General features: G+C 45.2%; 1 protein-coding gene across 1 annotated transcript; it reads left to right on the top strand.

The window, feature by feature from the left end:
• Positions 1–576: 576 nt before the first annotated feature.
• KCNJ1 (potassium voltage-gated channel subfamily J member 1) lies at positions 577–15817 on the top strand. Its single transcript, XM_026863747.1, has 2 exons — positions 577–692; positions 14683–15817. The coding sequence occupies exon 2, from the start codon at positions 14702–14704 to the stop codon at positions 15815–15817; it is 1116 nt and encodes a 371-aa protein (XP_026719548.1). The 5' UTR covers positions 577–692; positions 14683–14701.
• The last annotated feature ends 10492 nt before the right edge of the window (positions 15818–26309 follow it).

The raw sequence follows: 26309 nt of genomic DNA, 5'->3' as shown, positions 1-26309 counted from the left end.
ATCCTTTTGGCTAATACCTAATCACGCCCGAGGTTTCTGAGCAGTGGTACGTGCGTTACACAAACTTCAGAATAGTTGGCCCGTGCTGGGCAGTGTCAGCAGCAGCAAGCACACTCTCCTTCTATGCACAGTCTTATAGGTACCGTGGGGTAAGAGCCTCGGCACACGCCGATACATCTGATTAGACATGATTTGCTGTCGAGCGTACCAGCACGGTGCAGGCTGCTGCATCCTGACCCGGCTTTGCTGCGTTTGAGGACAGGGGAGCTGAACAAGGCAGCACAAAGCCGTGGGTGAGGAGGTGTCCGCCTGACAGGGATGAGCAGAAGGCGTGGGACTCCGGGGCTGGGCTCTCAGGTTGAAAAGCAGACAGCAAGAGGCTGCAGGGGGAGCGTGAGGACTTGGAAACACAGGAGGAGCAATGCGTGGAGTGGGCAAGGATGAGGGCAAAGGGCGCTAAGTCTTAATCATGGATTTGTATTTGGGTGTAAATAGATGGGGGGGGGGAGGTGGTGGGACAGGTGGTGGAAAGAGGCTCTTATGCCTTGTTTCCTTTCACTGAGCTTCTTGCTGGTTTCCAGCTCCATCCAGACCTGTTGTTTGTCCTTGACCATTTCGGGAGAAATGTAACAGAGCAGCTCTGGGAATTCACATTTCTCGGCAGAAGTTCTGTGGACTCACCCCTGTAGCTGGTAAGCAGTGACATTCGGGGGTAACTGGGTGGTTCTTGAAGGGTTTGGTCATGGTGACCATGGCCCATGACCATGACTCTGTGGCCATGGTTTCAGCCATGGAGTTCAGAGCATCCTGCACCTGAAAGCTACTCAGCCACTCACCTTAACGCTTGATAAGTAAGCTGCATCCTTAAGCTGCTGGGCCGCAGTGGGAATGAGGGGAGTTTGACACCGGAATGTAGATTTACCTTCCAAGCAGCTACAGAAGTGTCAGTTGTCTATACCCTCGACAGGAAAATCCACCAAAAGATGTACTACCTCTATACAGCCTGAGGCTCTCTTTCTTGAACGTGAACGGGACGGTAGTTCAGCCTGCCTCCTGGAGAACAGCAGTCAGTTTTTTCTTAGAGCCCCCTGAATATCTTCACAAGTCTTTTCTGCAGAACAGGTAGCTCAGACTACATTCAGGCTGTGAGTGGCTGGTGAATTTGCACACTCCATTCTGAGCACTCACGGAGGTAAGATGGTTTTACTTCTTTCTTGATTTCGCTATGCAGGGTTTTGACATGTGAGCATGATTTCTCTGCAGCAGTCCATGATAAATGCAAAGTAATTTAAGTTGGCTCATACTTTAATAAACTCTCTCAACTCCCTTCTGTGCTGCAGAGAGAAAGGGATGCAGAGTAACCATGGAATAGGTAATTGGAATCATCATAGGATGCAGCTACTGCAATCTGAATGACCACCCTGTATGTGAATGTTTGCCATGAACAGCTCCTCCAGTCCTCATATACACTCTAGTGTCTCTCTTAAATTAGTTTGCCTGGGCTTCTCTAACATTTTGAGAGGTAAAGTGAGGTCAGAGTAAATCCTTCACGGGGTTTACATCGCTTCACTAGGACTCTGGAAATCTCAAGTGACATCCCGAGGTCTGCTACATAATTGAATTCTGCATGAACTAGAGCAAATGATACAAGATTTTTAAAAGCTCTGATGTAAGAGCTTCACTTTTGGAAGTAATTTTGTCCCAGGTCCAAATTAGGTACTTAACAGAAGCAGAAACTTAATTAAAAATAGGTGATTTTGGTATCTAGAAGTGTAGTTGAAGATACAGGTAAGTTCGAGAGGAGTATTTGGATGGAAGCAATTCACCTTGAGGTGGCAATTTCCGATGAATGAGAGGAGCTCTGAGACATCTAAGCTACTAAACTGAGCACCTCAAGTAAGTTCCCTCAGGTTGGCAGAATGAATTGACACTGTAGAAATTCCAACCAGACTTAAGCTCCTAAACAAATGGGAAAGGTATAAGATGCCGTGTCCATTAAACTATATTTCCCACTGGAAATGAGACAGTAGGCTATTTGTAAAGGGCATCTAAGAATTCAACATTCTTCTCACTTTTCTGTCTGGTTTTGTCTGGAACATAAGGACCTCCTGCAGGAAATGCATTAGGTGCTGAACAGGAAAAGGCAGAAAAGCCACCAGGCACTTGGTGATAGTGTAATTTAAATACAAAGACTTGCACAGTGTGGGAACTCATAATAAATCTAAACTTAAGACTTTCATTTGCAAAAGTATCTGCAAATCGGCTTAATATCTGTCCATCTCAAACAGCTGTAGTATATTCCCCTCTGTTTCATTCCTTGCTGAGAATATTGATATTATGCACGCAGAAGCTTTTCTTCTTAAGTAACAAACAAGTTTCTGCCAAGATAGCAGTTGAGCATCTCTCATTTATATTCTCCTAAAATCTGACCTCCATTAAAATTCTGACTACAGCAAGTTGATGTGGTGTTGCCAGCCCATGGCAACAGGTTCAAGAGGTCTCAAAGCTTTTTGCCATCCTTGAATTTATCCACACAACACCCTAGCTTTTCTTCCATCTCATGAGTAGATGGGGGAACAGACACAAAGGGGAGAACATTTGTCCCATAGTACACACAAAAATGTGAAAAGCCAGGATCTGAGCTCAGCTATTTGAACTCCCCAGCGACTGCTTTATCACTTGACTATGCTCCCTAGGTCCCGCAGCCAGAAGCCTTCTTATTAGGGCCGATTAGTTTGTTTATGGGTTGAGAGACAATATGCTCACTAAGTTTACTCTTTGCTGTGAAATAGCAAGGGATAGAATGTGCTGAACACTGGTCTCTGACCTTGGTAATAAGTTGATTTAATTGGATTTGATTTTTCAAACGTAGCATCTCAAGTCAGCCATAAACGCTGGAATTAGCATATCACATCTCAACACAGGAGAGATTTTAAAGTAGCATAAGGAGATGAAGTCCATGCCCAATGAATTTCAAATTACACTGAGGATGAACTCAGCCATATGCATGTCAAACTAAAATTGTGCAGGCGCTGAGAGCATTGAGGAGCGAAGTTATTAATGGCTTACATTTGCAATTAAGAATGCAAAGCAACTATTTTGCACCCGGTTTGTTCATACGTCTCTTCACATCATTGATCCACGTGATGGGTCAATAATTCACTCAATGCATAGGGAAAGCCAAGAGAGTCTTGCAAGTCAATTATGCTTATATAAATAATTAGAAACACAAAAGTAACTGAAGGATTGGAATAGAAAAAGCTCTACTACATACCCCAAGGAAAGCAGACTCTGTTCCTGTCTTTAGAATTGCAGCTGGCGTTCCCCAGTACCTTCAAAGAGCACTGTGCATGCCCCTGAAAGCAGAAATTAGCCCTAAAAGGAGCAATTTTATGTTTTATCATTTAAGGGAATAACCAGATATTCGTGTAAGTAAAAGCTATTTGCTTCCCACAGGAGATGTGAAAAAAGTAGGACATTAGGCAAATAGCTGCCTACTGAGATTTGATCCTCAAGATTTGCTCCTGAAATTTGTTTAGCTTTCATGGCATTCATCTGTAATAAATCTCAGGAACCTTTTAACAAATCTGCTAGGCACAAGAGGACTCTAATTCAGAGAGACAAAATTTTGCTCCATCGGACTTTGTCTGAAAGAGCACCAAATGGCTTTAATACCTCTGACTTTAGCTGGAAATCTCTGAAGTCAGGCTTTTTCATGACCCAGGTCTTGGGACCACAAACTGACTTCAAGAGACACGGCAGGGCTGCGGGCTATGCTATACACCCCCAGAAAAGACACTGGAGTGGCGGCTGTTCATGAGGCAGCAGCAAAGAAAAGCTGAGGGAAGGAAACTATTGGGATGAGACTGTAATGGGACAAGATGCGTCTAGACAGCTTGGTTGAACATCATAGAAATCAGGCTTCAGGAACCAGAAGCAGGACAAAACTAGTCAATCAAGGTTTGCAGTGCTGCCAGCACTTGTGATCAGAGCACTGTGTAATGAAATCTTCCAAACTACTGGTGTCTGATACTCTTATGGTTGAACCTCAACTGATTAAACACGCAGCATCAGCCAGCAAGTACCAATCTACCTTGCAGCTGCTATATGACAGTCTTGCAGGCCCAGCGAGCAGAAAAAGGAGCACGGAAGATCAACAGATAGCAGATGATGTGCTTCAATGTAAGCTCAGCATGTCAGATGGACAGATACGTAAAGGACCTCCATAGGAAAGAGCCTATATTATTCAAAAGGGTACAAGGAAACATGTATCTGTTCAGGAATGCAATGAATCTTCTCCCTTTTTCACCATCCTGCGGTTTCATCTTCAGCTTCTTTGCTTTTTAGAGGCACAGTAATAATTAAGAGGTTACATTATCTCTCGCTCCCATTCCCTACGTTACCAGCTGTAACCCACCTGACTTTGATTACAGCCATCAGGGTTGTTCTTTATATTTCTGAGGTAGAAAATAAGCTCAAGAAAATTAAGTCCAAAATGCCTGTAAATGGAGAGCAAGTCTGGAACGATATGCTTCTCAACACATCTGCTGGAAAACTTCTGAATGGCAGACAGGACACATTCAGAGGAACCTAGCGCATGTTTCCGAAGGAAATGGTCTGTTAATATCCCTGTCTAAGAGAAACTATGACCTGCAATACAGAAATTAAAGAAATAAGGACAACTTGATTGTAAACCAATGTCAAATCAAAGCATCTAGCAGAACCAGCAGACAGACACACAAGTAGCAAATTAACTAATAGTAGAAAAAATGCCCATAAACCACGTATGTGGGATTCACTTCTGAGAGTACTAGTTATTAAAAGGAAGAGGGATGAGAATTGCTAAGTAATAAGCAGTACAGAACTCACACTGCAATGTAGCAGGTCTTTAATCTCTGACAACTGATATGTGTAAAGATGGAAAACTACTTTATACACAGTTCAGTGATATAAACTAATCCAAGGAGAGCGCTGCACACACTTTCATCTTGAGAGAAAGCCTTCCTCACTTTGTACTTTGTTTACCTTAAGAAATAGAATAAAGTATGAAAGAACTGCCTCCTATATGGGGGAAAAAAAAAAAAAAAAAAAAAAAAGGCGCAATAATTTGTATTTATAGCACACCGTTGCTCCTGAAGGACCTCAAAATACTTTAAATGACAGCTGTGTTCAGGGATCAGTTCAGCTACTACTGAAGCAACCTGCTACTCTAACAGGGCAGGGCAGCCCAAGAGTTGCTTTGTAATAAAATACCACTCTACATCATGAAAAACAAACATTCTCAACGTTAAAATAGCCTCACAGTTGTGTGTCAAGTAGTGGAATTACTCTTATTTCCTCTGCAGACAGGGAACATGAGTTCGAAAGCAATGGAAACAGTCTGAGACCACAGAGTCAGGACTACAGCTGAACAACTGCCTGTTTCCAGATCAATGAATTTTACTTTCTCCTCTTCACCTCTGTCACCGTTTCAGGTGGAGCTGCAGGCTCCTGCTGCAGAATGCAGCTACCATCTATCATGTCACCTGGTACATCTCCAATTCTTTCCTCTCACAATCCTACTAACCGAGAGACGCTGGGGCTGGGCTTCCCAATTTGAACCTGGCTTATCAAGACCAATGTGATAGCCCTATCTACGCTGCTGTGATTGGCTTATTGGCAACAAACCAGCACAGCATGATGGTTTTTTGCCAGTTGAGAAATCAAAGTCACCTTGATAACCACACAGACTGGGATAGTGAAATTGCAGCCTAACTAAAGGTAAGGACTGCAACAGGACAGTGCTCTTAGTGTCGCAGGAAAACATTCCCGAACTGCTGACTAGGATAACCACCCACAACACTGTTTGCCCTGGTGCTATAAGGAGGTGAAAGATTGCAGCAGAGCAATGATACCACACTGTGCAATTCCTACCATTAGTTACAAGCACCTTCCTGGAGCACCAGCAAGTCTGTATCATAAAAACACAGCAGCAGAATTCAAGGGAACTCTTCTTGCTGCAGTATCAGCCAGGTTAGGTGTTCATTTGCCCCTCCCTCATCGGTCCTCAGGTTCACACAGAGGGAACAGGACCACAAGGATTCTCAAGGGGCTGAAGCCCCCCCTGTGAGGACAGGCTGAGAGAGTTGGGGGGTTCAGCTGGAGAAGAGAAGGCTCCGGGAAGACCTTAGAGTGGCCCCCCAGGGCTGAAAGGGGCTGCAGGAACGGGGGGAGGGACTCTGGATCAGGGGGTGTGGGGATAGGACAAGGGGTGACGGTTTTAAACTGACAGAGGGGAGATTCAGATGAGATGTAAGGCAGAAATTCTTCCCTGTGAGGCCCTGGCACAGGCTGCCCAGAGCAGCTGTGGCTGCCCCCTCCCTGGCAGGGTTCAAGGCCAGGTTGGACGGGGCTTGGGGCAACCTGGGCTGGTGGAAGGTGGCCCTGCCCGTGGCAGGGGGGTGGGACTGACTGACCTTTAAGGTCCCCTCCAACCCAAACCAGTCTGTGATTCTGTGATATTACAGACCTCACAAATAGTACATCAAATCCCATCTCTCGGGCTGGCTGAGCGTGCCGTGTATGACCACAGAACAGGGCTAGCAAGGCTGCTGTAGCTCGTTCCGAGTATTCTTTCACAGCATCTCTGCTCTGGAGCTGGAATTGGCTATTGTCTGTGAACTACTGTGAGAGGACTTCACACCCCAGCAACATTCACCTTCTTGCCTTTGTTCCCTGCTTCTGCGCAGAGCACAAAGAGAGCAACTTCATGTTTTTCTCAGGCATTGAGGAAGCAAGAACCTTCTTCCAACCACACTGAAAGCTGTTGCAACAGTGCTAAGTGTTTTCTGTCGGCAACCTGCCCCACATCCAGAGCTGGGTCCTTTCTGGGGTGGCCTGAAGCCGCTAGCAGATCAAATTTACTGACACTTTGGAAAGAAAGTGTATGTGAACAGAGGCTTTTATACAACAAGGCAATGCTGAGTGCTGAGATAAGGTGCAGAAGCAGGGTCAGAACCGTCGGAGTGTTCATGGGTGGTTTTTAACTTGAGTAATGGCTCTTTTCTAGCTGAATCCCTGACACCCAAGTCGGCCATCTCTCAGCCTTGGGGGTTTCTGCAAAAGTCCTTTCACCACACCACTCTGGTGACTGAGACTTGACATTGCCAATCTGTAGAAAAAAATTGCAAGTTAATGATTCAACCCCTTAAATACTTCAGCAAAGAACAACAAAATGAGAGAACGTGCAGAATTGGCTCACATGACTCTGCCCATTTTCCCTGTGGCTTTTACAGGTGGTGTTTATCCGGTGCTGCCTCCCCAGCCCACATCTCACTGCAGGGTAGTTCTTTGGTTACAGGTAGCTCCTGCTCTCAGCCATACAGGTGAGAACTTACTACAGTCTGCCTTTCTCACATGTTTAGAGTGCAACGCCTTTTTCTGGCAACAGAGAGAAAAAGACAAAACCTGCCTTTCTCCTTTAGAAAGTTTCAACAAAAAGCAAAATGTTTGCTTGTCAAGACTTCTCAGTAAATCAATTCTCTTTAAGTAGAATGTGAAACTCACTGCTGGTGAGTTAAATCACGAATTTTTTTTTCTCCTGCAACCACAACAACACATCACACACAAGTCCGCTGCAATGAAATGTTTGTTGTTTTTTTTGAAATGTTTGTTGGTTTTTTTTTTACCAAAGAAAATATCCCAAGAGATATACTTAGCTTGAGAAATAATTTCTCCCAGAGAGCCACTTCCTATCAAAAATTTAATGTTTTCAGTGGAAACCTAATTGTCTGAAAATAGAAATAGTTCTCTTGGGAAATCCTGCTGTACAGTAAAGACAGCTTAGCTCCCAGTTCTCCATTCTCCAGCGACAAGTTCCCCAGCATGACTGTGTATCTCGTGATGCACTCTGCGCCTGGAGCTGATCTGCTGCACGGGAATTCTCTGTCACAGTAGAAGGTGCTATGGGAGATATAGTCTAGCAGTGGAATTAGTCTGGCATTGCAAAAATATCAAATAATGAAGTTTTTTAGTGCCTATGAAGTGATCATTGCTGGAGAGTGCTGGCAAATGTTTTCGTCTAGACAGAGCGAAGTGCCATGTTTCTTAAGGAGTGGCAGAAAGGGAGCGACTGGGGGCCGGGACTGGCCTCCTGCCTCCGTGGCACATGGGGCAGGAAGAAATGCTGCTGCTGTAAATTTACCAAAACCGTAACAGTGTCTGCGTACGAGACATGTCATTTGCTCTCCAACCAGCTGAAGTGATTAGACTGTCTCCCCCTAGTAAATGCAGTCATGGATTAATTTTGTGTGCAGCACTAATTACAATATTAATTGCTAACAATGACAGTAATGCCTTTATTGCTGTAAATATTTTACTTATACACCTCAAGGATTTTAACCTTTGAGGAGCCCAAACACTCCTAAGCTTTCAGAAAACAAGATTTGCTTGAGTCTCCACTGCTGCAGTGCTTGTTCTTTCATTTATTCATTTGCCTGTGCTCTCATGAATGAATTATTTCTTCAAGTCGGCTTTGTGAGGGAAGACTGCAGCCTATCTTTTCAAACCTTGTATACATGGCATGGTGTGAGCAACATTCCTGGTTGCAAATTAGCTACTGCTTGTTACCACCGAAGCCTTACTGGAAGTGTCACTCAAGTAACACTAGGGCTGCTCAGCAGCAGAACACATCAGGGAGCAAACTCTACAAAACATACACAAAGCACAATGAGGAGATTCAACTTCAAAGCAGAGGGCCAGAAACTGCCTGCTATAGGCTGGCAAGGTGTTACAGCAGTCTTCCTGAAGTGGTTTAGTCCCTTAAGTAACCAAGATCTTCTCTAGAGTTTATACATCCCATATATAGAATCACAGAATCATCCTGATTGGAAAAGCCCTTGAAGCTCCTCCAGCCCAACCATGAGCCTCCCCCTGACCGTTCCCAACTCCCCCAGATCCCTCAGCGCTGGCTCAGCCCGACTCTTCAACCCCTCCAGGATTCCTGGGGACTCCCCCCTGCCCTGGGCAGCCCATTCCAACGCCCAACAGCCCCTTCTGCACAGAAATCCTTCCTCAGAGCCAGCCTGACCCTGCCCTGGGCAGCTTGAGGCCATTCCCTCGGGGCCTGGCACTGGCTCCTTGGCTCCAGAGACTCATCCCCCCTCTCTGCCCCCTCCTGGCAGGGAGTTGCAGAGGGCCAGGAGGTCTCCCCTCAGCCTCCTCTTCTCCAGACTAAACAACATGTCTCGTTCTCTTAAAAATCAGGTCATGGGAGAAGCAAAGAAGGGGAACACATCCTTGTTGTATCCCTGTTGGGGTGGCTGGGACAATCCTGGTTCACCCGGTTCAAAAGACAGAAGGATGAAACCTCCCCCCGCCATCTAAAGAGGAAAGTTACGCGCTTAAGAGGACATCTTCATTAGGTACTCACATAAAGCTGGCTAGACCATACCTGCATGCTTACAGTAATCTGAGATGACAGACATCCCTTCTAAAGATATTTCATGTTCACAGTGGATGTTGTGAACTAATGCACAACCCACAGGCAGGCAGGAACCACTTTGCTTCTCCTGCTGGAAAAATGGCCATTACTGCAAGGAAAAAGGGCAGCTCTTACACCTTACAGTAATTCTACTCAGCAGGAGAAAGGGCAAGGCAGGAGATAAGTTCCTTTGGTGCATCCACCAGAAATTCCATTTGGACTTTAGGTTGGCAAAATGCAGTCACTTAACTGGAGCTGTGACAAGACTCCTAGGTTAGCATGCTGAGCTGGACTGGAGGATCGTATTTCCCACATGGAACTGGCATGTCAGTCAACACTTTGAGACATAAGCCTCTGCGTTCAGCGCTCAGCTCTGCTATCAGGAATAAATCCATAATGATGACGTTGCCAGGTCCAAGAAGAAGGCTTGCCTGCGTCGGCATCCCAGTACCAGCAGGTCTGGTCCCTTTGCAAACGTGTCCATCGGAAAGATAAAGTGAGCATGGAGGATGGTGTAAATCATATTCCTTTTACACCCACCCCTAGGGCTAACTGGCTGCTTTAGGCCAGTTTATACTCTTACTATACTTACAATTGATTCAACAGAGGGGTAGCTCTCTTTGGCAGTCCTTGATTCTGATATAATTTTGATATAAGCAGCAAGACAGGCAGACGGGATGTTGCAACTGTCATCCCATCACAACAGGCACATTCCTGTTCTACCCAGGGCAGCTAGAGAAGGGCAAATGAGCTCTACTCTCCAAAAGTCTCGGTAGTAAAGCAGCCAGCAGATAATAAACCATGAGACTAAGTGTTGGAGTTTGCTTTTCTCATAAAAAACAGATTTTATAAGTTATTAAGAATTGGATATTTCACATACTTTGTTCAGAGAAAGTTCAACAAAAAGAAAAACACAGAAAGGACTGAAAGAAGATCTAAGTTTTGAAAAGACCTGAACAGGACTGAAAAAAAAAAAATCCTTTAACTCTGTATCGCCCTTTCTTCTACCTAAGCTTCTTAGAACTTCATTTGAATGCCTAACAATGATGGATTTCTAACAAAAGCTGCGGGTTCAGCGGGCTGCTTTTCATTTATGCTGTCTCCCCCTAATGATTTGGTTCTGCTAACTTTTCTCAGGCATCTGTTGCCGTGAGGGAGGAAAAGACTTATGAAGCCAGGGATATCAGAACTTCAGTGAAATGGCAGGTGATGGAACTTTGTTCTTGTCAGGCCCCCATCAAACGTTAAACACCTTCCCCTTCGCTCACTGATCTCCTCAAGTGCTGCACGTGGCTGAGATTAAAGCCATTTCCCTGGATTAATGTGCCCCGCACACAGCGTTGCACAAAGGACTTAACCAAAGAACAATTAAAAGCGCCTGGCCATTATCCCCCACATTCAAAATTTTTCAGAACAAAACAAATGAGAGCAAGTAAGAGCAAAGAGAACCACTCAATTACATTTCTGAGTGAGCAGAGGAACTCCAGCTGGTATGTAGCAATCAGGAACTGTAATGATTGTTGTTACCTACTTGCAGGAATGCAGAGAAAGAAAAAAGGTAGAAATGCATCTGTTACCAACTAACTTTCTGGGCATTGATCAAATATTCTGGGTGAAGGAGCTGATAGATTAGTTCGGAAGGATCGGAAATTTGAGAATGGAAGTCTAAAGGTTTCTGCTTACTCTAGTGATCACTGTGAAATACAAGACTGGAACGGGGAAGTGGAAACTCCTTGTTTTCATACCTAACCTTGACATGTCATCTTTATTCATCGAGTAGTTTTATTGGTAAATGCTCCACTGTTTAAGAATACAAGCAGTGCACCTTCTATAAACAGATTATGCCTGGGGACAGCGGCAAATTTGCTCACTCCTGCAACATGGAATTTCACATGCAAGACAGACAGCAATATCATGCTTATTTGGGCCCGACAGGAAACATATCCTGGTAAATATTAGCTAAGATGTAGCTGGGTTACCTTTGCTGATTTAAACTGAAAGGACTTTAAGTGCTGTATTATATAACTCCCTTTATATAATCTCCTCTAGACAGCCTGTAATATACTCGCAGCTTACTTATACAGGAGGGAATTTTTCTCCTGCTGAAGCAAATCAACACATTTCAGTTGCGTGTGGGAGCAAGAAAGATTTGTTGAAGGGAGAATTCCTTTGTCATCCTGCCTGAGGGGTGTAATTCTGCCTCTTTAATCTACTTGGGGGTAGTTTAAGCAAGGGCTTGTAAAACAACCTCTGAAGAGAGCATGTAAGATTTAAAGAGAAGAATGGTAAAGTTGGGGATCTGTTTTCAAGGTTACGGCCTGATGACCGTGCTGATTAACTCAATCTCATCTCTTCTGTGATTATTATCTGTTGAACTGTATGGCCAGATCCTTGGTCAAATTTCCAAAAGTTTCCAGTGAAGGCTGAATCAGCCCAACCTGAGTTGTGGTAGTAACTTATCACAACCCCTAGCATGAGAAGATTAGAGCCCAGAATTCTTCAGGTTTCTCCCCTTCACATCTACTCACTAGGATTAGGAGCACGTCTGCTGTAGCGCACCTACCCCAAAGGCACGTGCGTGCAGTTTACGATGGACAGGGTGAGGCATCTCATACCTTGTTCTGGTCATAACAGTCAGTGTTCACATTATTGCAGAAAAAGACAAAAGGAATGTCAACAACAAGCTGCATGTTTTTGCACAATAGGGGTGTTAAAAGTTAAAAAGGAGAAAATTTCTTTGATAATGTGTTGCACATTATATTTTTGCCCAAACTATGCATTAACACGAACGTATTAAAAGTGCGTCAGGAAAATAAAATGGGGATTGTTTAGAAAGTGACCTCACTCCCCCTTTCCTCAGATATGTGCTTAAAGTTTAACCTTTGTCAGCTACACTCGCAACCAATAAATTCAACAGCAAAAGTTTAAAACAGTGAAAAGCTACATTATAACAAAAGTGACCTTCATTTTTTTCATCCTAATTTTAATGAGCAGAAGAGAAAGGTGATTTCAGTCTAGGTGCAGAAAGACGACAGCTCTGGGAGACAAATTCATTCTCAGGGCTGCTGATACAAACAAGGACATTAAATAATAGAATTTACTTCTGGCTTTACGAAATGTAATTAATTTGTACTTAGACTCCATCACTGATAATTTAATATTTTCCCTTTGCTACTGATTACTATATCTAAAGGTTTTTTCTGGCCCCTGTGACTATGTCTAATGGAAGGATTTCTGTTTCAGCCAACTAAAACATTAGGCTGCTTCTCTAAGTTAATCGAGATGCCTATGGAGTAAAGGCAAGACTTCACCCAACAGCAATTTGTTCCTTCAGAAAGTGAATGCGGTGACAAGTGGACCCTCAGAGGGTGCATATGGTGCCTTTAGTGTCAGCCGGGAGTCAGCTGTACAACGGGCACAGGCAATTGCCTAACATGTAGATGGCTGACGTTAAATGAGACAAATTTCATACTAAATAACTCACATCGGTATATCTAATCCACTACATGCCTTTGGATTATCCCCATTTTGGATATATGAAATCAGGGTTTAAGGGAGCTAAACAAGTCTTGCCACAGATATTTAAGCACATTACTCCCCCCTGAATTTGAGGGAAATTTGAGCCCAAGCATTTTGCTCCGAGCCAAAAAGGAAGCCAGTGATATGATGCAGGGTTTCAGGTAAGTATTGTAGCATCTTTAGCTTGTCTCTGAAAAATAATTCCTAAGGGTTGTTTTAGTGAAACCTATTGGGAAGGGTAATGCAGCAGGAAAGTAACAGCAACCATTACAAAGCCCCCAGCATCTCCTGATCCGAGATGCACTCTTCAGGTCCGGATCCTTCTAAAGAAAACATCTTCCATAGCAGCTGCAGGTCCCCAAAACTTTCAGGTCTCTGTGTGGCAGGGGACACACTACATCCTTAGAGACACAGTAAACTCAGAACATCCTTCGTGGGAGTCAGCAGTGAGAATATTTCCCCCTCAAGTTCTTAATTTATTTCAGTCGGTTTTAAGTTGAAGCATTTTGCCCCCAAGAAATACCATTACAGTACACAGTTAAATTCTGCTACATGAGAAGAATTTTGTTTAACAAAGGCTAAATAGGCACACAAGGGTAGGCTTTCAGGGTGGGTTAGCACTGTGCACTAATCAAACATCCTCTCTGGCAAGGAAACACATTTTATGCTTGAAGGGCGATCCACTCTGAAATCAATTATTTCTAAGAACATTCCTAGGTTTTGGGTCAAAATCTGACCCCAAATCTGTCTATGAACATAACAGGCAGTCTCCAACTCTATAGTGGATCAACCTCTCCTCACACCCACATGTCTGAAAAACTTCAAGACTGGGAACTTTCCAAATGTAGGTTAATCCAAATTCCAGCCTGAACACATCTGTAGTGTTGTCTCCATCAATGACTCTTATTCCCCGGGTCTCTTTTTAACATGACCAATCATAAAGGACAAAATTAACAGGGACACAGAGCTACACTTTCTTTTAAGAATGGAATTCAGAATCTGATCCTTTGGTCTCAGCATTACCTTTGCGGTGAGTAAACATCCAATTCTCCTGCTGCTGAAATTTAATCTTTTCTTTTATTCTCACCCAAGAGTCCTTATCTGAGATGCTTTTGTGATTCCAGAGTTTGACATTCACACCTTCAATCCCAATCTATAAGCATGCTAGAAGTAACTGCATATCTGGCTTAATTATGCCTTCTGCATCTACTCTTATTTCTTCCTAAATTCACTATCCACATTGCATCCAGGGTCTCCTGATGTCCATGTACACACACACACACACACACGCACATTCATAGATAGGCTCCACTTCATCTTCTAAAAGGCAGAAAGATCTCCTCAAACCCCAGCCACTCCCCACCAGTTTTTCCAACGTATGATATGTCCACGATGAAGTTACCTGCTCCTCTATGCCTCCACTTACTCAGCTGAACAGAGGACAGTATTAACAGCCGACCCATTTGAAGTTTACTGAGCAAGCCAAAATGATTATTTTTTTTCTGAAATGCTCCTTAGGCAAGAAACTGTTAGCTTCCTCATGTACTTACTGGAACTTTTCCCCACCAGCTGAGGGAAAATATGCAAATTATATAACTTTTTCCTAAACAAGTGTCTTGAGACTTCATCAGAATTTACTTGTCACCTGCAGGTATAAATAAAACCTGCATTACCCATAATGTTTATTATTTCTTACTCTCCAGAACATTATCAGCAGAGGGAATGTTCAACTACCTCCGGAAACGCTTTACCAGCCACATCAGAGAACGCAGCCGGCGAAGAGCAAGGCTTGTCTCTAAGGATGGGAGGTGTAACATAGAGTTTGGCAATGTAGAACAGTCAAGGTTTGTCTTTTTGATCGACATATGGACAACTATCCTGGATCTCAGATGGAGATACAAAATGACTATCTTCATTTCAGCATTCTTAGGCAGCTGGTTTCTATTTGGTCTCCTCTGGTACGTTGTGGCATACATACACAAAGATCTCCCAGAATTCAATCCTTCCATAAATCACACCCCCTGTGTTGAGAATATCAATGGCCTGACTTCAGCTTTCCTGTTCTCCTTGGAGACCCAGGTAACCATCGGTTATGGCTTCAGATGTGTCACAGAACAATGTGCCACTGCCATTTTCCTGCTCATCTTCCAGTCTATCTTGGGGGTAATCATCAATTCTTTCATGTGTGGTGCCATCTTGGCCAAGATATCGAGGTCCAAAAACCGGGCTAAGACCATCACCTTCAGCAAGAATGCTGTCATCAGCAAACGTGGGGGGAAGCTCTGCCTCCTTATTCGGGTGGCAAACCTCAGGAAGAGCCTGCTGATAGGGAGTCACATCTACGGAAAACTTCTGAAGACCACCATTACCCCAGAAGGAGAGACAATCATTTTGGACCAGGTCAACATAGAATTTCTAGTCGACGCTGGTAATGAGAATCTCTTCTTCATTTCCCCATTAACTATTTATCATATCATAGATAGGAACAGCCCGTTCTTCCACATGGCAGCAGAAACCATTCTGCAGCAAGATTTTGAGCTGGTGGTGTTTTTAGACGGCACTGTGGAAGCCACTAGCGCTACCTGTCAAGTGAGGACATCCTACATCCCAGAAGAGGTGCTCTGGGGTTATCGCTTTGCTCCCATTGTGTCCAAGACCAAAGAAGGGAAGTACAGAGTAGATTTCCAGAACTTCAGCAAAACTGTGGCTGTGGAGACTCCCCACTGTGCCTTCTGTCTCTACAATGAGAAAGAAGCTAAAACCAAAGAGAAGAAAGGTTATGACAATCCTGGTTTTGTCTTGTCGGAAGTTAGTGAAACCAGTGACACAAAAATGTAGTTCCAGATATTCATGGGACTGTATCTTTTTTCAGAATTAATTCAATCTTGAGAGGATTAATAACTTAGTAAAACAAAGAAGAAACACAGGTTTGGTTTTACTCTAAAACAGCATTTACCTTCTCAAAAGCCTCCAATCAAAGAGGAACAGAATACCAGTGATCTCCAGAACACTATTTAACTACTCTATATATATTTCATAAAATTTATATTTTTGTACCTATGGGACATTTTATGAAGCTGCTATGTTGGAATGTCCAACTGACGTTCCCAGAGGCATGCAAGTCTGTTAAAAAGCCTGAAAAGATGGAGAGAAACATTAAGACATGTTAAAGATACACAGCTGTTGGAATAAGAACATGAAAAGGGAAGACAGAAAGCAAAGCTAAAGAAACCTAAGTGACTTAGGAGCCAAAGCCTCAAAAAAATGTATGTTTCTGGTTGCCAAAGTCCTCTATGAAAGCAGACTCTGGATCTGGAACACTCGAGAACATTTTGAAACAACTCCTTTCTTTTGGGCTGGTCCATCTACAGGAACGGAGCATTTAGGGGTGGTACCTGCTCAGGAAAGCAGAAAAGACAAAGCTTGGGCCATTCTGCAGCATCTAGAACTCTGGGAAATACCACTTCTCTCCTGTGAAAGCCTTTCATTGGTTTCAGGGAAAAAAAGCCAAATGGAAAAGAAAAGTGAAAAAAAAAAAAAAAAGAAGAGGAGAAGCAGAGATCCACCATGGGAGAAGAATAATCTTGCAGCTGTTTTACCCTTCAGATACTCTTCTCTCCACTTCCCCAGGAGCTGGCTAACTGAAATTCAGAAACATTTGAAGACAAGTGTCTAGAAAGCTGGTGAGCCACAGTAGTGAGTCTTAACACATCAACTGCTTCACACCTGGCAGAAAAGAAATCCACTGCGGGAAGAGAGGAAATTCCCAGCTCTAGAAGTATTCTTAAAAAAAATCCACAGGGCAAACAGAGATTATCTCTTCCTTTGAAGCACGAAGGTCTTGTTAAAACAAAAACACAGTACAGAAGCCTCCACCAACAGTGGGCTTCAGACTGAGTTCCAAACCGTTCATCTCACCACAGCAAAATGTGCATCCCTACAGGAAACAAGTTCTGCTCGGTAGTAGCTAAGTAGTGGTGAGCATCTTCCGCGTAGAATTTTTGACATTTAAGTTTCAGATGCAACGAGAAACTTCGATAACTTTTTGGTGAATTTCCACTTCCTTACAGACTTTTTTTCCCCTCAACCAGTTCTTCTGCTGAGAGTTCAAGTGGCAGACGAAAGAGAAAGGTTTTTTAGGACCTCTTCCCAGTGATGTAATTCAGCTCATCTATTTTCTACGCTGTGGTAAAATGGAAGCAGCTTTTAAAAAGCTGCTGGACTGAGCGGTCGTAAAAGAAGGGGAGCATTAAGTAGGTCAAATGGTGACAAGACAAAGTTATTTTGCAAATGAACATAAAGTGAGTATGAAAAACAAACTCTGGGAACCAAGAGTGTTCAGGTCTCAGTCCCAGTGTAGTGTCAACTCTTTTGTTGGTTCAGAACAAATCATTTTAGTATGTATCACAGATTTACCATCCTTAACACGGGACAAAGTATTTACACTGTACAAAGAGCAATGTTAAGAACAATGATGTCACTAAAGCACTTTAAAAGCCATTTTCAATGGTCTCAATCTTTCTTCAATGCACCGCTGTTACACCCTTTTCACTTCTAGATGGAAAGGTCAGCACAGAAAGTTCTGTTCTCATCACACACAGAGCTACTAAAAATGGCTGCACCATGGCTAGAACTATGGAATACTTGAACAGCCAGCCAAAACCTTCACAGATATTGCCTAATATTTTAAGTATACTCTTTTCACAACTTTGCAAAATAACACTGCCAACTGTAAAAATATTTCTACAGTCCCAATCACCACAGCATCTGAGCCCCTCCAGCCATTAGCACATCCCAGATTGTCTGCTTGGAAGGACAGTTGTTTTATCCTCCACTCTGAATGGCACCGAAGCGCAAACAGTGAGTGATTAGTGGCTATCCACAGAAATCCAGGAGGGAGCAGGGAAGTGAAATGAAGTCTCAAGAGTCTCAGGCTTGGCCTCTCCCCAAAAAGGCCATTGAATGACTCGAGCGTGGCCAGAGAAGGGCAACGGAGCTGGGGCAGGGTCTGGAGCACAGGTCTGCTGGGGAGCGGCTGGGGGAACTGGGGGGGGTTCAGTCTGGAGAAGAGGAGGCTGAGGGGAGACCTCCTGGCCCTCTGCAACTCCCTGCCAGGAGGGGGCAGAGAGGGGGGATGAGTCTCTGGAGTCAAGGAGCCAGCGCCAGGCCCCGAGGGAATGGCCTCAAGCTGCCCAGGGCAGGGTCAGGCTGGCTCTGAGGAAGGATTTCTGTGCAGAAGGGGCTGTTGGGCGTTGGAATGGGCTGCCCAGGGCAGGGGGGGAGTCCCCGGGATCCCTGGAGGGGTTGAAGAGTCGGGCTGAGCCAGTGCTGAGGGATCTGGGGGAGTTGGGAACGGTCAGGGTGAGGGTCATGGTTGGGCTGGAGGAGCTTCAAGGGCTTTTCCAACCCGGATGAGTCTGTGATTCTGTCTGAACCAAAAGGCTACTGTGCTGCTCAGTCCTTCCATAGTTTCTGCTACATTTCCTTTAGAGGCTTCCTGTACCATTACCCTGTGTGTAACTTCCCTAGAAAGCAGTACTGTCAGTGCTCGAGGCTTAAAAGTTATATCTCTTGCCCCTGGGAGAAAAGATGCACCAAGATGCATAATAGAAGTAGAGAGTCTTCACCGCAGAAAAAAAAAAAAAAAAAGCAAGTCAGTAGAAAATCCATTTAAAAGGGTCAAACTCAGCTATGCAATGAGGAGACAGGAAAGATTCTTATTTTCTTTAAGTAAAGCTGGTTTGGGATGTCAGTGCTAGCAGGGGGAGAGAATAATCAAATACTACTCCAGTGCCTATCCCAGAGCTGGTATAAATCCTCTAAAGTCTGAAGGGTCCCTAAACAATGCCTTTTCAGGCACCGCCCTTGGAGAGCCTCCTCAAAATCCAACACCTCTGAAGTTCTGCATGAACCAGCTTTTTAACCTCCTGCCCTGTCTCTGCAGCACAGGTGTGAGGAGGCATTATGCCACGTCTAGAAGCATTAAGTGCTACCACAACTCAAACAGAAGGCATTTGATCTCACTGAAGGGATTATTACTTCTTGTTCCCAGTATTCTGGCAGTTCCACCTGCCTCAAAAGCTAGCTGCAGTAAGGGAAGGGTGACTGCATCCTGCCGCACATTTTGGTATTAGAGAGGGGGGACTGGCTACTGCATGAACAGAAGGAATGAGGGGGGCACGGGTTGACAGGGCCATGGCTGAGCTACCAAGCTTAGAGGGGGATCATACCAGGACCTAAATGGGAATCTCGGACCAAAACCGTGAGCCTCCTGCTGATTGTCACTTCAGGAAACGCCTGGCAGCCCCCACCTGCCAGTCCCCCCCCCCCCGCAGGAGATAGAGCAGTGCAGTCAGAGCCCAGCAGCAGGAGAACAATGAGTGGAATTTCCTCTTTCTGTCCAGAGAGGGCTGTTTGTCACCAGAAAGATAAAGGCCCAGGGCAGGGAAAGAGGGTTATCGGGAGACACGCCGCACACAGTGCCACTCAGGACAGACTCCATAGGAAATCTATTTTGGGGGCTGTCACCCCTACTGCCATTAAAAGAAAGTTCAGTTAAGAGGATGAAAATAAATTTAATCTTGCTGAGCAGAAGTGGCTGGAGGGAACCACAGACCCGATACTGGAAAACAAAGGCCAGTTTCTTTACCCGTGACACTGTTTCATTTTTACATCTCCACAGCGCTCTTGTCGAGCCTTACGGTTCTCTTCTCCCTGTCTGTCTGTCCATCCAGGCTGCAGGCTGCCCAGGCTTGTTGCAGCCACGATTAGTCCTTTCCACAAAGTAGAACATGCAGCAGAGGCCAACAGCCTAGCCAATCCAAGGCGAAGCACTGAAGACAAAGTCCTGTCTCTTCAGGAGAAGAAATCAGACCACGTAGTTATTGCTGGATTAAGGCCGAAAAGATTTCACTGTGAAAGTGTTAGCCAGGCAGCTAGGCTTGGGAATAATGTGTCTGCACTAAACTTAATTTATCTTCTCATTTCACAAACAACATGTTTCTTCTACTGTATTTATTTTAAACATTCATTCAAGCTGTGCATAATATTTCAATCATTTTGAAATAGATTTACCCTCCTGCTAGCAAATGAATAAGGCATCCTGCTGACTGCTGGAGAAAGGGCCATGAATTAAAATAACTGCTTTTAGTAAACTGACATGTGCTAGTTAGCTGTCTCCACACCCTCTTTGGTACTAACTGGTGAAAAGAGACCCATAAATAATAAAAATAAAAACCCCAAACCCTGGCAAACTGTTTAGATACTCATAGTGACTTGCATTGTTGGAATGTGGCAGACCACTGCTAACTAGCTCCCAGCAACTGCCTGGATAACTTCTGCATGTACACGCTTCTTGTAAACTCAACTACTCACCCATAAACAAGCCAGCAGTGTGCAAAGCCCAGACACCAGTGAGAGCAGCTGAGGTGTCACATCCTCTTTCCTCTCCCCAGGCAGCAAACTGATGTGGTTAGACTCATCCGAGTTCAGCTGGGAAGAGCCTTTATTTCCCCTTCCCTTTCATTTTTGCCCCCTTCAATTCACCCCCGCTTTGAACTGTCACGGTGCTGGCCCTATTCCTGTTCCCCACACAGGCAGGGAGAAACCACAGCCCAAGGCAAGGAATGAGAGCAGAGCCACCGCAGGGACGGGGGAAGCTGAGCAAGTTCCTAAACCCTCTGGTGAATCTGTGCTTCTTGCCGCAGCCTGGGGAACCTCCAGACAGCACCATCACCGGCCCTAAATCACAGATACAAGAGTGAAGAAGGCTAAAGCTCTCTCTCCGTGCTGCTAGAATACACAATGTGTTTTCCTGAGGCCAAGCTGACATTCCTGTGGTGGAAGCATCTGCCTGGGGAAGCTTACGACTTGAACAAACTCACTGCTGCACAAGGCAGACATAAATTCTCCCTGCTGCAGGGAGGTGGACAAGCAAGGGAGGCTGGAAACAAGACGATCTCACTTTGTGTCTGGCTTTGCATGCTGCCAGCCAAATTTCAGCTTGGCAAGTATCGGATCCCTTGCTCTCCTGGGTGACTGCATCCCGAGCAAGCTCTGCAGAGGCCAAAGTCACCGCACTGTCCTCTTATGAAGCCCACCCCAGAGGTGGGTTCAGTTTTGGGCACCTCAATCCGAGAGAGATCTGGAGGGGCTGGAGCGAGGGCAGAGGAGGGCAGCGAGGCTGGGGAAGGGCCTGGAGAATAAATCCTGTGAGGAGCCAGGGAAGGAGCTGGGAGTGTTGAGTGTGAGGAGGAGGAGGCTGAGGGGAGCCCTCATCCCTCTCTGCAGCTCCTGACAGGACATTGCAGAGAGGCCGGGGCTGGGCTCTGCTCCCAGGGCATCAGGGACAGGACGAGAGGGAAGGGCTGGAAACTGCCCCAGGGGAGGGTCAGGCTGGGCAGGAGGAGAAAATGTTTCCCAGACAGAGTGGTCAGAGAGTGGAACAGGCTGCCCAGGGAGGGGGGAGTCCCCATCCCTGGGGCGGTTTAAGGGCCGTTGGGATGAGCTGTGGGGGGATGTGGGGTAGGGGAGAACTTTGTAGAGCGGGACTGAGGGTTGGACTCGATGATCCCGAGGGGCTTTTCCAACCTGAGTGATTCTGTGGTGCTAGGGACGTGCTGCCGGAGACATCCCAGCCATCCCCAAGTGTCTTCTACGCGGCCGCCGCTGGATGGCATCCCTTCCCTCCGCATCAACCCGCCGGCCTCCGCGCCGGCACCGACCCTGAACTTCGCCTTGGCAGCGCAGCAACCTCCACGGTGCGAGCTATGGCAACCCTGAAAGCGCAAAGCAAGATTTTATTGGGACTGTTCCTTATTTTATTACACAAAGTTTAATGCATTTAGTGACTTGTTTTTGGCATGAGCTCTGCTAGCTGGATATATTTAGCCACTTCACAGAAGTGTTGGGAGACTTAATTCACTGCAATGAATTTGGAGGTGATGTGTAAGTGGAGGGCTGGGGGCTGTAAACATCACGTCTGTAGTGGCACCTAAAGCGCCCTTAGCGGAGCCTGCAGTCGGTGGGGTGGGTTAGTAACGGCCAGGCTCTGCCTGGGGACACCTACATTCCATATGCAGCTCTGTTCTGTAACTTCAGGCAAGTCCCCTCTCCCTGCTTTGAGCCTCAGTTTCCCCAGCCGTTTTAAAAAAAAATAAAAAGCAACAACACAGGCCACCTTGGGGGAGCTTTGAGTTCTGTGTTAGTTTTGCAGCAGAGCCCAAAAGCGTCTGCTCAGCTGAAGCCCCCCTCTGATTTGGAAGCGTTCCTGGTACATTACGGAGCCTGTGAGACTCACGCAAGGGATTCGCTGCCACCGTAGCCGTGTTTGTAGAACTCCTATATCGCTTGACAGTATCTAGAAGTCTGAATTACATCCCTTTGTGCTCCCGTGCCAGGAGCTTTGCAAACCCCACTGAAGGATCCTTAGCCCGTTTATCCCTACAGGGCTACTCCTCCACAACACTGAGTGGGCAGGCTGCCAGCCCAGAGCCACATCCCCGTTTTAACTTCAAACTGTGGTGTGTTAGGTCTTGGGGGTGACAGAAAAGCTAAGGGCGGGGGTCTGGCTGTTTACCATCTGCCAACATCCACAGCACAACCTCCTGAAGCAGCCATACAGAGACACCTGGAAAACCCACCCGGGACCCCCAGGGCTGGAGCTGCTGTTTGTCCCCAGGTGTGAGGTGCCAGCGCAGGCCTGGACCTGAGGAGACTCTTCTGGCTTGTGACTAGGGCTTTGCAGCAGCAGGGGAGGTAAAGTAGCTCCAGCATCGGACTTTACAGCTCCAGGAGACAGAAAGTTAACAAAAAGCCAAAGCAAATAACAAGCCTACAGCAGTTCCTGGAAAGGAAGAAGCAAGCCTTGTGTTGAAATAGCTGAGCATCAAACTGCCAGAGTGCCTGGGTCGTTCCTCCTCCTTCAGCAACTACAACTTAAAGTAAGAAATACAGATCACCAGCCTCTTCTGCCTGCTCCTAGATAAAGAGCAACTAGGTCTCCTCCTTGAAGGAAACCTCCCCAGCCTAAAAAACCTTCCTGCTTGTTTGCTGCAAGTCTTTATACTGGTTGAAGTGGCTGCTCAGCTACAAACACACCTGGCTGTCACTGACACACCTGCTTGCACAGTGCCCTGTTCGGGGCAGCTCGTTCCCCCCTGCCGAGCTGCACAGTTGATGGGGAGGTGTTGCTGTGGTGGCCTCCAAACTGCTTTTATTTCTTGTCTTTTTTTTAGTGAGTTTAGTATCAGTGTCTGTTTGCTGCCCTTGGAGCCTGAAGAGCTGAATTTTGCCAAGGATCTCTAATTCTCTTCTGATATGATAGAAGAATCTGAACTTTATGTACAGAGGGTTCTACCTCTATAGATGAAAAAGCACAAGCTAAATGAAGTGTTAGGTGTCACTCTTTGCATGATCTTTATCCGAGGGCTCCTAATTCTTTTCTAATATTATAGAAAAGTCTGATCTTTATTTGCAACGAGTTCTGCTTTTACAGATGAAAATCATAATATATATGTTATGCTAGGTATTGTACAAAAGTATACAAATAGGGTCTTTGAAGTGAATTTATAAACCCCAGCCCCCGATGTGCCTCTAGACTGCAGCTCTAATTAATACCAAATGCAGCAACACTCAGTTTGATGTGGGAGAAGCTACTTTGTTAGGAAGCGGGCTGGAGTCTAACAAACTAATTTCACAGAGGTCATTAAAAATACTGTATCAGCACAGCAAAGCAGCCTGTAAAAAATCTATTATTGTAATAGTATAATAAAGTGAAGCTGGCTCCTTTAACCCAGAATTTACAAACCGACGGCTCTTTTCTTCTGACAGTAGGGGTGGGAAACAGCAGCTGGGTTCGTCAGTGCCTTTAATACAAAGCTTCAGGCATAGTCATTTAGAACAGTAAGAATGCATATGAAATATTACCGGGCCAGTCCAGTTTCACATCAAATATTCACGCCAACAGAAGTTATGGCAAATTTCCCACATAGTTAAAGTCTGATTAGGAGTGGAGTGTGCTTGCTGGGCGGTAGTATGAGAAATACTTCCTTCTCTTTACTAACGGCAAGGTCCGAACATGGGGAAATCCCTCTCCCTTGCAATACTATTGGGTGTGTGTTAGAAACAGGCAGCCGTTTGGAAATTCATCCTCGGGGTTGAAATGCAGTTCTTGGGAGTATAAAAGCAGTAAGCCACTCATATACAGAGGATGGATCCTGGCGCACGAGGATTCTGGATAGGAGTAATCTCAGATGCTTGACACTAGAAGGATTTGGCATCTCCTAGTTCAAGTGCTTAAACTGGGAGCTCCATCCTCTAGACTCTAAGCAGTGATTTAGTGGGGATAAAAAGCCTTCAAATATAGTTAAAAGCAGGTTCTAAACCTGATGTCTGTAATTAAGCATTAAGAACACTTTCTTTTTCTCTGATATGCAGACACATCTCAGATAGAGACAAACATCACAAAGATCCCAGCTAAAGGAGCTGGCGCTCTGAGACTGTAAAGCCATCTCTGCTTCTACTTAATATACAAACTGCAGTATCTATTTATAGAAGGTGAAAGGTAAAGCTAATTCTCTTTTGGCATATTTAAGCTAGATCCCGTTCAGTGTTTGAACTTGAGGAGTAGAACAGAAATACTTGGGGGGAACACCAGATCACAGAAGTTAATAGCTAAATTCCCACTGATTCCAATGGGACCTGGGTTTCCTGGGGAGGTTTGAATTCCAAACTTTGATTCAGAGATTTTCTGCTATCCCTATTGACTCACAGCACACAACCATGTGATCCCAACCATCTGTTTGGTAAATGTTCTGATCTAAGCCTGAAATACTTGAATTCCCTCAGCCTTGGGAAAAGCAAAAAGTAGCACCAGCACTGTCAAATTCCTCGTTTATTTTCTCTCAGTGTGTCCCAGAAACCTGGGTTGGGAGGGGAGATCCCCCTGTTATCACCCCCAGAGATTCCAACATGGCAAAGTCAGGCTGATACCGGGGGTTACAAACAGGCTACTCTGGTCTGTATGTTATTACTTGTTCTTTACCTGAGAAACGTAAACTATTAAGATCTTATGAAAAAGCTAAAAGGTGCCCCACCAGTCTGAGGCTGTCTGGCACACTGGGGTGAGATCTCTTTGCTCCAAGATCTCTTCATTCCATGGGAATGCAGCCCGCAGTGGGTGGCAAACTCTTAGCACATATTACCAAATATATTAGCAAATATATCTCTATATATAAAAGAGATTAATATCAGCAAGTACCCTGAAGAGAAGGATGAAAGGACACAGAAAGGACCTGAGCTGTGGATGCTGCTGATCACCTTCCATCTCAGTCCGGGCTCCCTTAAACTGTTGCAAGTTGGACAGCCAGAACCAGATGCTTCTTAAACCGTTGGTTGTTTTCAAAAGCCTTGGGGTTTTTTGTATGTTTGTTTGTTTGTTTGTTTGTTTGTTTTTTTCACCAAGGATCCTGCTGGCCAAATTTTGCTATCAAAGACATCTTTATACTCTGATAACCTTCGGGTTGTGCCTTTAGATGTTTTTGTACAACCTCGGTCTTCACTTTTTCCCATTACTGGCAACGGGGCAGGAGCACCGTATTCAAATAAAATCCTTGATATTTCTACTGATGATGCACAGCCAGGATGAATCTGGATAGTGCTAAAGTGAAAAACAATAGAGATAAGCAACAAAACACTCACTCTCATGACTAAATTGAGCGACTATGGTTGAATACACAAAGGGAACAGCTCTGTGGTGGTTGAACACATGAATATCGCTCTTTTTCAGAGCCCAGGCTTGCTAATCAAGCCAGTGAAAGCTATTGTACTAGAAACTTAGCAACAAAAGGTTGTGTGTGGAGGAAGGAAATGGTGTACTCGTGCAGTTATGTATTTCTAAGGGTTTATCGAATCGGCAGAAAGATCAAGCTATCTCTCAGGACCACCGTGTGTCTGCAAAAATACAGGAAGTGCCTTTGCCTGACCTTTATACACAATGAGAAGATTCCTTGGCAGTGCTTGTTTTTGCAGCCTCTTACTCCATCTCAGGAATGCTTTGGAGCACTGGCTTTCCCTGGGGCTTGGGGATAGGTGAGAAACATGAGCAGGCAGGCTGGTAATACATAAGGCACTGCACATAGACATTGTGCCAATGAGCTCTGGAGCCCCCGAAAGATCAAAACAAGACGGAGATGTCTGTTAGGTCAGGCACGGCTCTCGCAGGGAGGCTGGCACGGCGCTGAGACCCCATCTCTGCCACCATCCTCGTGTGAGACACTTCACCTCCTCAAGCTTTGGCTACTCTACCACTTTCTCTCTCCAAGGACAAAAG

The sequence above is a fragment of the Athene cunicularia genome, assembly GCF_003259725.1.
Source record: "Athene cunicularia isolate RWA chromosome 24 unlocalized genomic scaffold, athCun1 chr24_part1, whole genome shotgun sequence".
In the NCBI taxonomy this organism is placed as follows: domain Eukaryota; kingdom Metazoa; phylum Chordata; class Aves; order Strigiformes; family Strigidae; genus Athene; species Athene cunicularia.
This window is presented reverse-complemented; position numbering and strand designations above follow the sequence as displayed.

Bases quoted from the DNA above. Each gene is read 5' to 3' on its own strand.
- KCNJ1 (XM_026863747.1), top strand. From the start codon at position 14,702: ATGTTCAACTACCTCCGGAAACGCTTTACCAGCCACATCAGAGAACGC.